Source organism: Piliocolobus tephrosceles, chromosome 15 (assembly GCF_002776525.5).
Source record: "Piliocolobus tephrosceles isolate RC106 chromosome 15, ASM277652v3, whole genome shotgun sequence".
In the NCBI taxonomy this organism is placed as follows: Eukaryota; Metazoa; Chordata; class Mammalia; order Primates; family Cercopithecidae; genus Piliocolobus; species Piliocolobus tephrosceles.
In genome coordinates this window covers 29,657,290-29,670,155 of record NC_045448.1, presented here as the reverse complement: position 1 = coordinate 29,670,155, position 12,866 = coordinate 29,657,290, and the positions used below count along the sequence as shown (strand labels likewise).

At 36.2% G+C, this 12,866-nt stretch overlaps 2 protein-coding genes across 2 annotated transcripts in view; one reads left to right on the top strand and one right to left on the bottom strand.

Moving 5' to 3' along the window:
• ALK (ALK receptor tyrosine kinase) overlaps positions 1-12,866 on the top strand; it is a 761,479-nt gene that overhangs the window by 256,813 nt on the left and 491,800 nt on the right. The gene's annotated exons all lie outside the window — the stretch shown is intronic.
• Positions 1,847-3,292, bottom strand: LOC111546026 (GTPase IMAP family member 5). Its single transcript, XM_023217285.2, has one exon. The coding sequence runs from the start codon at positions 3,288-3,290 to the stop codon at positions 2,367-2,369; it is 924 nt and encodes a 307-aa protein (XP_023073053.2). The 5' UTR covers positions 3,291-3,292; the 3' UTR covers positions 1,847-2,366.

Genomic DNA, 12,866 nt, shown 5'->3' with positions numbered 1-12,866 from the left:
GTAAAATTAGGTAATATTAATCTGAAGTAGACTGTGATAAACTAAGATGCATGTTGTAACTTTTAGAGCAATCACTAGGAAAATAACTCCAAAATGTAAGAAAAAGAAACAGAAAAGAAAGAAAAAGCAAGGAAGAAACAAAGGAAAAAATGAAAGAAAAGAAATAAACAATTTCAAATGGTACACTCAAAAGTATTCAGTGTTGAAAAAACAAGGAAGAAAGATAGGAACAAAAAATACAGGAGATCAGAGATTGTCGGACTACATGAAAAGGAAGATGAAATATATGTTTTCTAGAAGAGGGATGCTTTAGAATACTCAAATACTCAAATAGATTGAAAGCAAAAGGATAGGAAAAGAGATATCATGCAAACAATCAACCAAAAGAAGGCTGGAGTGCTTGTATTAATATCAGATAAAATTAAGACAAAAAATATACTAGAAATACATTTTATAATGATAAAAATGTCAATTCACCAGGAAGAGATAACAATTATAAATGTATGTGCATCAAACAACAGGGCCTCAAAACACATGAAGCAAAACTATCAGAACTGAAAGGGGAGGCAAGACAATTCAACAATTATAGTTGGAGATTTCAATAACTTCCAATAGTAGAACAACTGGATAAAGAAGGATATAGAAGACTTGAGCAATAATATCAACCAACTCAACCTAACTGACAAATAGACACCTTTCTACCTAATGACTACATAATACAATCCTTTCAAGTATACAGAGAACTTTCTTCAATATAGACCATATGCTAGGCCATAAAGCAAGTCATTATATGGATTAAAATTATACCAATAAAAATTAGTATTATATAAGTAAAATTAAAATTAATTAAATTTAATTAAAATTAACATTATGCAAGTAAAATTTAAAAAGTATATCCTCTAATCACAATAAAACAAATTAAAAGTTGGCCACTGAAAGAAATCTGAGAAATCCCTGCATATTAGGAAATTAAGTAATGAACTTCTAAATAAACATCAAAGAAAAAATCAATCACATGGGAAATAGAAAATATTTCACCTGAATGAAAATTATTATAAAATATATTAAAACTTATGAGATGAAATTTAAAAGTGCTCAGAGGAAAACAAGTATAGCTTTGAATGCCTACATTAGAAAAAGAGTAAAGTCTCAAATCTATAACCTAAGTTTGTACTTTAAGAAATTATAAAAATCAATGAAAACATGCAATGTAAACAAAGCATGCAGAAGAAAGGAAATAAAGATTGAGTAGAAATCCATGAAATAAAAAAGCAATAGTAAGAATCATTGAAACCAAAAATTGGTTATTTGAAAAGAATAACAAAATTGACAAACCTTTTATTAGATTAATCAAGTAAAAGAGAAGATACATTACTAATTCAGGAATAAATGAGGGACCATCACTCTTGACCCTAAAGAGTTTAAAAGATTGTAAGGGAAACTAAACATCCTTTTGCCAATATATGACAACTTAGATAAAATGGACAAATTTCTAGAGATACACAAATTACCAGAACCAATTCAGGAAGAAATATTAAAATCTGAATAGACTTATAACAAGTAAAGACTTGAGTTAGTAATTAAAAATCTACCCCAAAGGAAAAGTCCAGACCCAGATGCCTTCATTGAGGAATTCTACCAAATACTTGAAGAAGAAATTATTCCAATTCTTGACATATTCTTTTAGAAATAAGGCAATGAATACTTCCCAACTCATTCTGTGAGGCCACTCACTATTCCTCTGATCTTAAGACTAGGAAAATAGATGTGACAAGGAAAGAAAATCCCTGATCAATACACCTCATAAAAGATGGGTGCAAAAATTCTTTTTTTTTTTTCAAATAGGTTAAATAAGTAGGAAATTTATTGGCTAACACAACTGGAAATGCAGAGACGGGGCAGGCTGCAGGGCTGGTGGCTCAGGGCTCAGGTGGCCCCAACTCTCTTTGCTGCTCTGAGGCACTGCCTTCAAACCTCAGGTTGGCAGCACAAAGCTGCTGACAGTCCCAGCGTCACACCCAGATCCCACAATGCCAGGGACAAAGATAGGTTCTATCTAAGGAGAGATCTTCCATCCCCACCTCTGCAGACTTTTACTCACTTATCATGGACCTGCATGGGATCTCAGGCCCGTTCCTGAAGCAGTCATTGGCAGAGAGAGTGGGACAGTGTTTACAGCAGCCAGGCAGGCAGCCTTGGAGTGGAGGCACACAGCTCCAAGTCTATAAGGTAGAAGGGGAAATGGGAGCTGCACAGACAGCAAGCAGCGTGCTCCACAGACCATGAGGATCCGAGTCTGAATTGGTGATTATTAGAACAACGACTCCATGGGGTGATACGTTAGAAGTGCTCCAGGGTCCAGAGATTTAAATATAATGAAAGAGGAACAGAAAAATAATTAAAAAAAGGATGCTGCACCAAAAAAGAAATACAAAAATCTCATAATGCAAAAGCATCAAGTGTTTGACTCTGAGGAGCGCCTTGTATGCCCAGTTACTCTCATTCTCCCTCAGCTCTTGTCTCTGCTTCTCCACCTGCCATTCCACCTTGGCCAGGTACTGCCTGTAGTCTTCCTGGCAGGTCCCAGCTCCAGCTCTTTGGAGCAGCTGGGCATCCAGGAAGAGGTCGTTGCTGTGGAAGGAGCCCTCTCGCTCTCTTCCCAGCCTCTCGATCACAGCCAGGAGCTCTGCCTGCTGCTGCCTCTGCTCTTTCCCAGAGCCCCAGTTGTTGAAGGCACAGTACCTCCTCTCACACTCCTGCACCAGGTCCTTCAGGCTGCGGTTGTCTGTGTTTGCTACATAGTCATCCAGGGCCTGGCCCCCTAAGCCCTCTTTGTGGGTGAAGAGGATGACCACATGTCTCATGGCCCCTGCCCCAAAGACTTCCTTCACCTTCCTGATGGCCACTGTGTCCTGAGCAGTGAAACGCCCCAGCTGGATCACCAGAAGCAGCACGTGGGGCCCCGGGGCAGAGAGCAGGTAGCAGTCCCCAATGTTCTTGTACAACTCTTGGGTATCAGCCTTTGACTCAAAAATGGAGGGCATGTCAACCACCAAGACTTTCCTCCCGTTCCATGTTCCTGTTTCTGCCTGGCACGTCCTGGTCACTGACTGGGCCCCCAGCTTGGACTCAAACACTCGCTGGCCAAGGATGCTGTTCCCTGTGGCGCTTTTCCCACAGCCTGTTTTGCCCACTAGGATAATCCTCAATGCCGCTGGTGTTGCAAACAAGTTATCTTCTGATCTACCTTCAGCCATAGCTCCATATTTGCCCTTCTGAAATCCTTCCATTCTCTCCTCAGTTGATGCAAGCCATATTTAGCAATGTATGAAAAGGATGATACACTATAACCAAGTAGAATTTATTTAGGATTGCAAGGTTTGTTTAATATCCCAAAAACAATTGATGTAATACATCATGTTAATAAGACAAAGTACATAGGCCATTTGGCTACCTCAATAAACACAGAAAAGGCAGTTGATAAAATCCAACATCCACTCATGATCAAATTTCTCTGTGTACTAGGAATAGAAGGGAATTTCCTTAACCTGATAAAGAGCATCTGTGAAAAACCCATACCTAACAAACAGTATACCTAATAATGAAAGACAAAACTTTTCGCCAAGATTAAGAATAAGGGAAAAATATTTGTTTTCATCACTTGTAGTGACTGAACCTATCCAATACAAAGGAAGGGAAGGGGACGGGAGGGGAGAAGGAATGGGGGAGGGGAGAAGGAAGGAAGGAGAGAAGGAGGAAGGAAGGAGGGAAGGAGGGAGGGGACCAAAAGCATGCAAATATACACATTGGAAAGGATAAAATAAAGAGGGAGGGAGGGAACCAAAAACATGCAGATATACAGATTGGAAAGGATAAAATAAAATTGCCTTTATTAGCAGACAAGATGATTTTTAGGTAGAAAATCCCAAACAAAGTCACAAAAAAATGAAAACTAATTTAACAAACAAATGAATTTACCAAGGTCACAGATACAAATCAATATTAAAAAATTAACTGTATTTCTGTGTTCTAACAACAATTTCCAAAAGGGAATTAAGAAAGCAATTCCACTGACAAGATCATCAAAAAGAAGAAAATAATTAGAAAAAAATTTAACAAAACAAGTGCAAGCTGTATATGCTAAAAATTGCAGATTGCTGAAATTAAAGATAATATAACTTTAAAAAGAGACATTACATTTTTGGAATTTAAAATATCAATAGCTTCAAGATGGCATTTATCCCCACGTTGATCAATAAGCTTACTGTAATCGCTATCAAAATTCCAGCAGGCTTTTTCATTTTGTAACTTAAAATTTATATGGAAAAGACCTGCAATAGACACAATATTTTTGCAAGGAACAAATTTGGAGAACTTCTACTACCTGATTTCAAAACTTACTGTAAAGCCAAAGTAATGAAAACAGTGTGATGTTAAAGAAAGGAGGGTCTTATATATCAATGGAACAGAATTGAGAGTCCAGAAATACATTTTTAATTTATAATCAACTGATTTTTGACAAAGGTGCCTGAGGTAAAAGAAATGGTTCTGGAATAATTGGATATTCATATACAAAAAAAAAAAAAAAAGAACTTAAACTATGACCTCACACCATACACAAAAATTAACTCAAAACGTAAGAGCCAAAACTGTACAAGTTTCTACCCAAGAAAATGAAAATGGCAGAACATCTTTGTGACCTTGGGTGGGGAAAAATGTTTTTAGATATGACACTAAAATCACAATGAATAAAAGACATTGATAAATTGTGCTTCATCAAAATTTAAAACTTTTGTGTTCTAAAAGACACCATTAGGAAAATGAAAAGTCAAGCCACAAGACTGGGAGAAAAATTTGTCAATCATACATTGTATACAAAATTGTATCCATAATATATAAACAACTCTTACAAATCAATAATAAGACTAAAATCTGAATTAAAAAATAAGATTCAGGCCAGGTGTCACAAATCACACCTGTAATCCCAGCAGTTTGGGAGGCCAGTGCGGGAGGATTGCTTCATGCCACGAGTTCAAGACCAGTGTGGTCAATATAGAGGGACCCCATCTCTACAAAAAATTTTTAAAAATGAGATTTATAAAACTTACCTCAAGGGGATTTAATAAGAATTAAACAATATAATGCACTAAATCTCACATTGGCACAATGTTTGCTACACAGGAAATAATAATAAACAGCCGCAATAGGTATACTCAGAAAGGTATACTCATTATGTTGTAAATAAACAAACTGAGCTGCAAAGAAGGTAAAGAATTATCCAAAGACATACAGCATGTAAGCAGCAGTATGGACTAGCTGTAACTTTCAGTATCTAAGAAAAAAAATTTCACGGGGGATTTTCACACTGGATGAGGGAAAGATGTTCCCCTGGGCCATCCCATCCTTCAAGGTAATGAGGGCTGGGACCTCCCCCTGGTCTCTGTCCCATTAGATTTTGCTGGTAGGGAAGGCTGGGGGCAAAGGAAAAGGGAGAAGCAGGCTGCCTTTAAGAGGAAACTCTCAGGATCTCACAGTTGTCCCTCTTTCCCTCATTTGATTTTCAATAACTGTTTAAATATTATTACAGTTCATTGTCGTAATTATGTGGAATGGGGGAAAAAATGAATCTGCTTTAAATGTCCATCAACAGCCAACTGGCCAAATTAATTAGGATTGATCCATAACAAATTTAATTACGAAAGCAATGCATATTTTTAAAATTTTTAAATAAATATTATATATGCTAACATGGAAAAATATTGATATATTCAAATAAAAATGTAGGTTGTTAAACAGTATGCATATTGTAGCCTCATTTGGGTTTATGTGTAATGTAGGTATAGAAAATGTTCTTGAAGCATATATACCAAACTATTATTGTCAGTTACTTTTGGAGAGTAGAATTTTGGTTGGGAAACTAGGAGGAGAATACATTTTTGTATCATTAGAATTTTTTACATATTTATATTGTAATTAAAAACTAAAAAAAAACATTTAAAAATATTTATATCTAAAAATGCTTATTTACTTTCTATTAAGAAAAGGGGACTTCCAGTTTGAAAATGGTGATGTAGAAGCAAGCTGGTTTTAGTCCCCCCACCCTGTAGAAAATCAAAACCCAAGCATTGAAATTTTCACTAGCAAAACTTGAAATTCAAATATGAGGATCAGACAGGTCCTAGGACCACAGAGAAGTGAAAATATTCTAAGCAAATGGTAGGAGAATCAGACTTTCACATCTGTGACACCCCTACCCCACAATCTTCCTGGCAACAAGTTCACAGAAAATCTTTCCTCATTTACAATTTCACACTGGAAAAACTGAAATTGAGGTGGTCAACCATCTTTTCCACCTTCTTAGGGGCTTCTTGGCAGGAGATCTGTCCTTCCCTTAATGCACAGGAAGCATTGTGATAGCCTAAAGGGAAAAATATCCCTAAGGATGGGCATAGACAAAGGTGGAAGGCAGGACTGCCATCTCCAGCCATGGAAACTCTGCTGTGTAACTCACCCAAAGGAGATGCCAAATCAATGTGGCTATTCAGCAGCATCATGCCTAGAAGGCACATTTCACAGGTTCCTTGGCACAAACCGCTAGCTAGCCTTCCCACACTACTGGGTATTCCCTTTGGGACCTCCCTTAATTGGAGCAGGCAGCACTTTGGCTATTTATTAGCACAGAGGTGAACCTGGGCTTCAGGTGCTACCTAAAACCAAAAATTTTTAGAGATAAAAATTTGCTAAGCAAATATATCCAATAAAAAACAAAACAAACCAGAGAGAGAAAACTAGAATAAATAGCTAATCTTTCAGTGCAAAGGTATAAACATATACCAACAAGAAACAACAGTTAACAGGGAACCATGACCTCCCAAAAGAGCAAAGCAACAATCCAGTGCCTCACCCTAACAAAGTGGCTATTTGTGAGCTCCCTGACCAAGAATTAAAAATAGCATTTTAAAGGAAACTTAGTGATCTCCAAGGTAACACAGAAAAGCAAATCAAAAGTTTATCAGAGAAATTTAACAAAAAGATTGAAATAATTTTTAAAAATAAAACAAATCTTAGAACTGAGAAATACATTTGCTGAAGTGAAGAACTCATTAGAGGCTCTCAACAGAACAATGGGCCAAGCAAAGGAAAAATCAGTGAGCTCAAAGACTGGCTATATGGAAATACACAGTCAAAGAAAAAAGAACAAAAAGAAATGAGGATTGCCTGTAAGATATAGAAAATTATCTCCAAAGACCAAATCTAAGAATTATTGGTGTTCAAGAAGGAGCCAAGGAAGAGCAAGGGGTATAAAGCTCATTCGAAGAAATAATAGCAGAAAACTTCCTCAAACTTGAGAAATATACAAGTCCAAGAAGTTCTAAGAACATCAGAATCAACCCAAATAAGACCACGCCAAGGTATATAATAACCAAACTCTCAAACTTCAGAAACAAAGAGAGGATGCTACAGGCATCAATTAAAAAAAAAAATGAAATAACATATAAAGGCACTCCAATTCATCTGGTAACAGACTTCTCAACATACTTCTAAGTAGGCCAGGAGAGAGTGGAATGACATTTTCAAAGTGCCCAAAGGAAAAAAAAAAAAAATCTACCATCCAAGAATACTGTGCTCAGCAAATTATTCTTCAGCTATGAAGGAAAGCTAGTCCTTCCCAGACAAATAAAAGCTGAGAAACTTTATCACAACCAGACTCTTCTTAAAAGAAATGCTAAAGGTAGTTCTTCAATCTGAAAGAAATAAAAAACACTAACATGCAAAAAAAAAAAAAAAAAAAAAATTTCAAAGTGAAAAACCCACTGGTAAAATGAAGCACACAAATAAACCCTTAATACTCTATTGTAATTATGGCATGCAGTTCACTTGTAACTCTAATATGAAGCCCAAAAGACAAATCTGTCAAAAACAATAATAGCTACAGCAACCTGTTGAGAGAGAGGTAATATAAAAATTTATAAATTGAGACAACTAAAAGTCAACATGTGGTGGATATGGAGTTAAAGTATAGAATTATTTTTAGTTTTTTTGCCTTTGTTTTTATTCCTTTATTTGTGATCTAAGATAAGCTATCTCTTTAAAATAACTTGTTGTTCTCTTTAAGATGTTTTTGTAAGCCTATGGTAATCACAATGTAAGAACCTGTAGTAGAATCACTAAAAATAAAAAGCAACAAATTAAAACATACTACCAGAGAAAATCACTTAACCACAAAGGGAAATGGTAAGAAAGGGAGGATCTTAAAACAACCAGAAAGCAGAAAATAAAATGGCAATACTAAGTTCTTATTATCAATAAGAACACTAAATGTAAATGGTCTCAATTCTCTAATTAAAAGGCATAGAGTGGCTGAATGGATAAAGAAACAAGATTCAGCTATATGCTGCCTTCAATAACCCCACTTCACCTACAGAAGACACATATAGACTGCAAGTAAAGGGGTGAAAAAAGATATTCCATGCAACTAGATTCCAAAAAAGGACAGAAGTAGCTATACTTGTATCACATAAAATAGACTACAAATCTAAGATTGTAAAAAGAGACAAATAAGTTACTACAGAAAATAAACAGGTCAAATTCAAGAAGAGGATATAACAACTATAAATATCTATGCACCTAATATCAGAGCTCCCAAGTATATAAAGCAAACACTAATAGATCTAAAGGAAGAGATAGACTACAATCCAGTAATAGTAAGAGACTTTAACACCCCACTTTTAGTAATGGACAGATCATCCAGACAGAAAATCAACAGAGAAATAACAATGTTAACCTACATACTAGATCTAATATGCCTAACTGATAATTAGGGAACATTTCACCCAACTGTGCTGATATGGTTTGGCTGTGTCCCCACCAAAATCTCATCTTGAACTGTAGCTCCCATAATTCCCATGTGTTTTGGAAGGACCCGGTGGGAGGTAATTGAATCATGGGGGCAGGTCTTTCCTGTGCAGTTCTTGTGATAGTGAATAAGTCTTACATAGTGTAAAAGAGAGTTCCCCTGTACATGCTGTCTCTCTTGCCTGCCACCATGTAAGATGTGCCTTTGCTCCTCCTTTGCCATCCACCATGATTGTGAGGTTTCTCCATCCATCTGAAACTTTGAGTCCGTTAAACCTCTTTTTCTTTATAAATTACCCATTTTAGGGTATATCTTTATTAGCATCATGAGAACAGACTAATACTTGTGCAGAATAAACATCATTTTAATTAACACATGGAATATTCTCCAGAATAGATCATATGTTAGGCCACAAAAGAAGTCTGAACAAGTTCAAGGAATTAGAAATTGTATCAAGTATCTTTGCTGCCCACAACTGAATAAAACTGTAAATTAATAAGAGTAACCCTGGAGAATACACAGACACAGAAATTAAACAACATGCTCCTGAACAACCAATGGGTCAATGAAGAAAATAAGAAGGAAATTTTAAATTTTTTGAAACACATTAAAATGGAAATACAGCATACCAAAACCTATGGGATATGACCAAACGGTTCTAACAGGGAGTTTATAGCAATAAATACCTATGTTTTAAAAGTAAAAAGACCTCAAGTAGCCTAATGAACCCCAACGAAAAGCAAGAATAAATCAAACCCTAAAAGTGAAAGAAATAATAAACACCAGAGGAGAAATAAATGAAACTGAGACTAAAAAATATACAGAAGATTAGCAAAACAAAAAGGTGTTTTTTTTGAAAAGATAAGCAAAATTGACATTTAGCTAGACTAAGAAAAAAACTTAAATAATAAAATCAGAAATGAAAAGGGGTACATAACAACTGATATCTCAGAAATACAAAGAATTATTAGAGACTATTATGAACAACTATATGCCAGCAAATTGGAAAATCTGAAAGAAATGGATACATTCTTGGACACATACAATCTATCAAGATGGAAACATGCAGAAATGAAAAGCTTCAACAAACCAATATTGAGTAATGAGATTGAAGCCATAACAAAAAGTCTCCTTTCAAAGGAAAGCCCAGGACCTGATGATTTCCCTGCTGTCATGTAACAAACATTTAGAGAAGAGTTAATACCAATTTTACTCAAACTCTTCAAAAAAATTGAAGAGGAGGGAATACTTCCACATTTATTCTATGAGGTTAGCATTACCCTGATAGCAGAACCAGACAAGGATACAAGAAAAGAGAACTATAGGCAAATATCCCTGATGAACATATATGCAAAAATTCTTAACAAAATATAGGCAAATCTAATTCAACAACACATTGAAAAGATTATTCACCATGACCAAGTGGGATTTATCCCAGGGATACAAGGATGGTTCAACATACACAAATCAATAACATATCTGATACCTAGAAAAACCTGAGGACTCCACCAAAAAAGCATTTGATAAAATTTAATGTCTCTTTATGACAAAAATCCTCATCAAAGTGGAGATAGAAGAAACATACCTCAAAATAACAAATACCATACATGAGAAACCCACAGCTAACATTGTACTGAATAGGGAAAAATTAAAAGCCTTTCCTCTAAGGAGTGGAATAAGGTTAAGGATGCCCAGTTTCACCAGTTTTATTTAGCATAACACTGGAGGTCCTGGCTAGAGTAATTTATTCACAGAAAAAAATAAAGGGCACCAAAACTCGAATCAGTATAGCCACTATGGAGAACAGTATGAAGTTTCCTCAAAAAACTGAAAATAAAACTACTACGTGATTCAGCAATTCAACTACTGGGTCTATGTCCAAAACAAAGGAAATGAATATATCTAAAAGACATCTGCACTCTCATGTTTATTGCAACACTATTCACAATAGTCAAAATATGGGATCAACCTAAGTGCCCATCAATGGATAAAGAAAATGTGTTACTTATATACAATGGAATACTATTCAGCCATAAGAAAGAATAAAATCCTGCCATTTGCAGCAACATGAATGGAACTGAAGATCATTATGTTGACTGAAATAAGCCACACACAGAAAGACAACTATTGCAAGTTCTCATTTCTATGTGGGAGCTTAAAAAGTGGATCTCATGAAGATAGAGAGTAGATTGGTGGTTACCAGAGGCTGGGAAAGGTAGGTGAAGGGGAAGAATATATACACATAAAAAACTATATTACATATATAGTTATTACCACTTAACTGTATACTTAAAATAGTAAAGATGGTAAATTTTATATGTATGTTTTACCTTAAAAAAATTTTTTTTAAAAAAGTTACTTGCTTAAAGTTACATGGCTAGTTAATGGCATGCTCAAGACTGGAGCCCAGATCTGTGTCTTCAGCACACCATCCTCTTTCAGATAGCCCTGGATGAGAAATTAGGAAGTTCTTCTGGAGCATAAGGTCATACATGAATCATTGATTCAATTATCAAAAGAGGTCTCAGAATCTCCTGTTTGGGAGACACTGAGTAACGAGTACTGGTCTAAAATGGTTTAGAAAGGAGATGAGAGCCTTGAGGAGATACAGGGGCATTGATCAAGTGACTCCTGGGAGCTCCTTTCTTATTTTATGATTCAAGAGAGTAAGAAAATACCATTTTGTTGATAGTTTCAAATTAGGTAGCACATTTTCAAAGCAGTGGGGAGAAAAAAAAAAGGATTCTAGAAACGACCATCTAGTAATTCAATCCCTGTTAATATAGTGGAACAAATATTAAGAGGAAAAAGATACTATCTAGGATAATGGAATTATGAGCAATAAGCATTATGGGTTTTAAAAGAACAAATCATGCCAGACAAAGTTGATTGCTTTTTTGATTAGTAGACTAAGGGAATAGAGTAGATGTAATATATCTTGATTTCAGCAAAAGGTTTGATAGTGTCTCATGAAATTTTACTCAGGAAATTAATTGAAAATGGCCTAGAGATGAGCACTGTTGTGTGAACTTCGGCATGGTGGCAGGACAGCAGAAGGGAATGAGAAATACCCATGCATCAGAGTGAGGAGACGTGGGGCAGGGAATTTCAGGTCAGGGGTTAGTTCTATTTAATTATTTCATTACTTCTCAGGAAGAAGAGGAGGCTGCTCTTACGTGAGTGAAATTCATAGTATATCTTATCCATGTGCTTTAATGAGAAAAAAAATCGTTTGAAAGCTAGCAAGTCTACACAGGTTGCAATCCCAGGCTTGACCTCACTGTGAGTTCCAGGGGAAGCCCTGTTGATGCAGACAATATCAAGTAGGCCAAGAATTAACTTCAACTCTAATTCTGAATGATGAGGTGGGTGTAATGTTCTTAGCCAAGAGCTCTGCCTATTCTTGTCACCATGCCCTTGTCACCGTGCCCTGTCCTGCATAGGCTCCCTTTCAACCTCAACACCTGGGAGCCCCGCAAGCACTCAGAGCCTAGCACTTAATGCTATAATAAGTTATTTAGTACCTACTATGTTCCAGGCCATGATAGGCATAAGGATAAAGGATGTCATAAATATATAAGACAGAAGGATAGTTCATGGTTTGGAGTAGGTAACAGACACATTAAACTTGCAGTCATTATTGCTGTAATCAAGTTTAAACAATACTCTATGAAAAAATAAAGTAGGCTCAGAGTAACATCAAATAAGGAAAAGCAGGAGGTTAGGAGGGTCTGGAGTTATGGAAGCCAGCCTCAAAGAGGAGCGGAGGCCAGGTGTGGTGGTTCACACCTGTAATCCCAACACTTTGGGAGGCTGAGGTGGGCAGATACCAAGCGTAATGTCACATGCCTGTAGTACCAGCTACTTGGGGGATGGAGGCAAGAGGATCACTTGAACCTGGGAGGTCGAGACTGCAGTGAGCTATGATGGTGCCACTGCACTCCAGTCTGGGTAGCACAGTGAGACCAAGTCTCAAAAAAAAAAAAAAAAAAAAAAAAAAAAAAAAAAA

Coding starts and splice junctions, on each gene's coding strand:
- LOC111546026 (XM_023217285.2), bottom strand. CDS start 3,290: ATGGAAGGATTTCAGAAGGGCAAATATGGAGCTATGGCTGAAGGTAGA.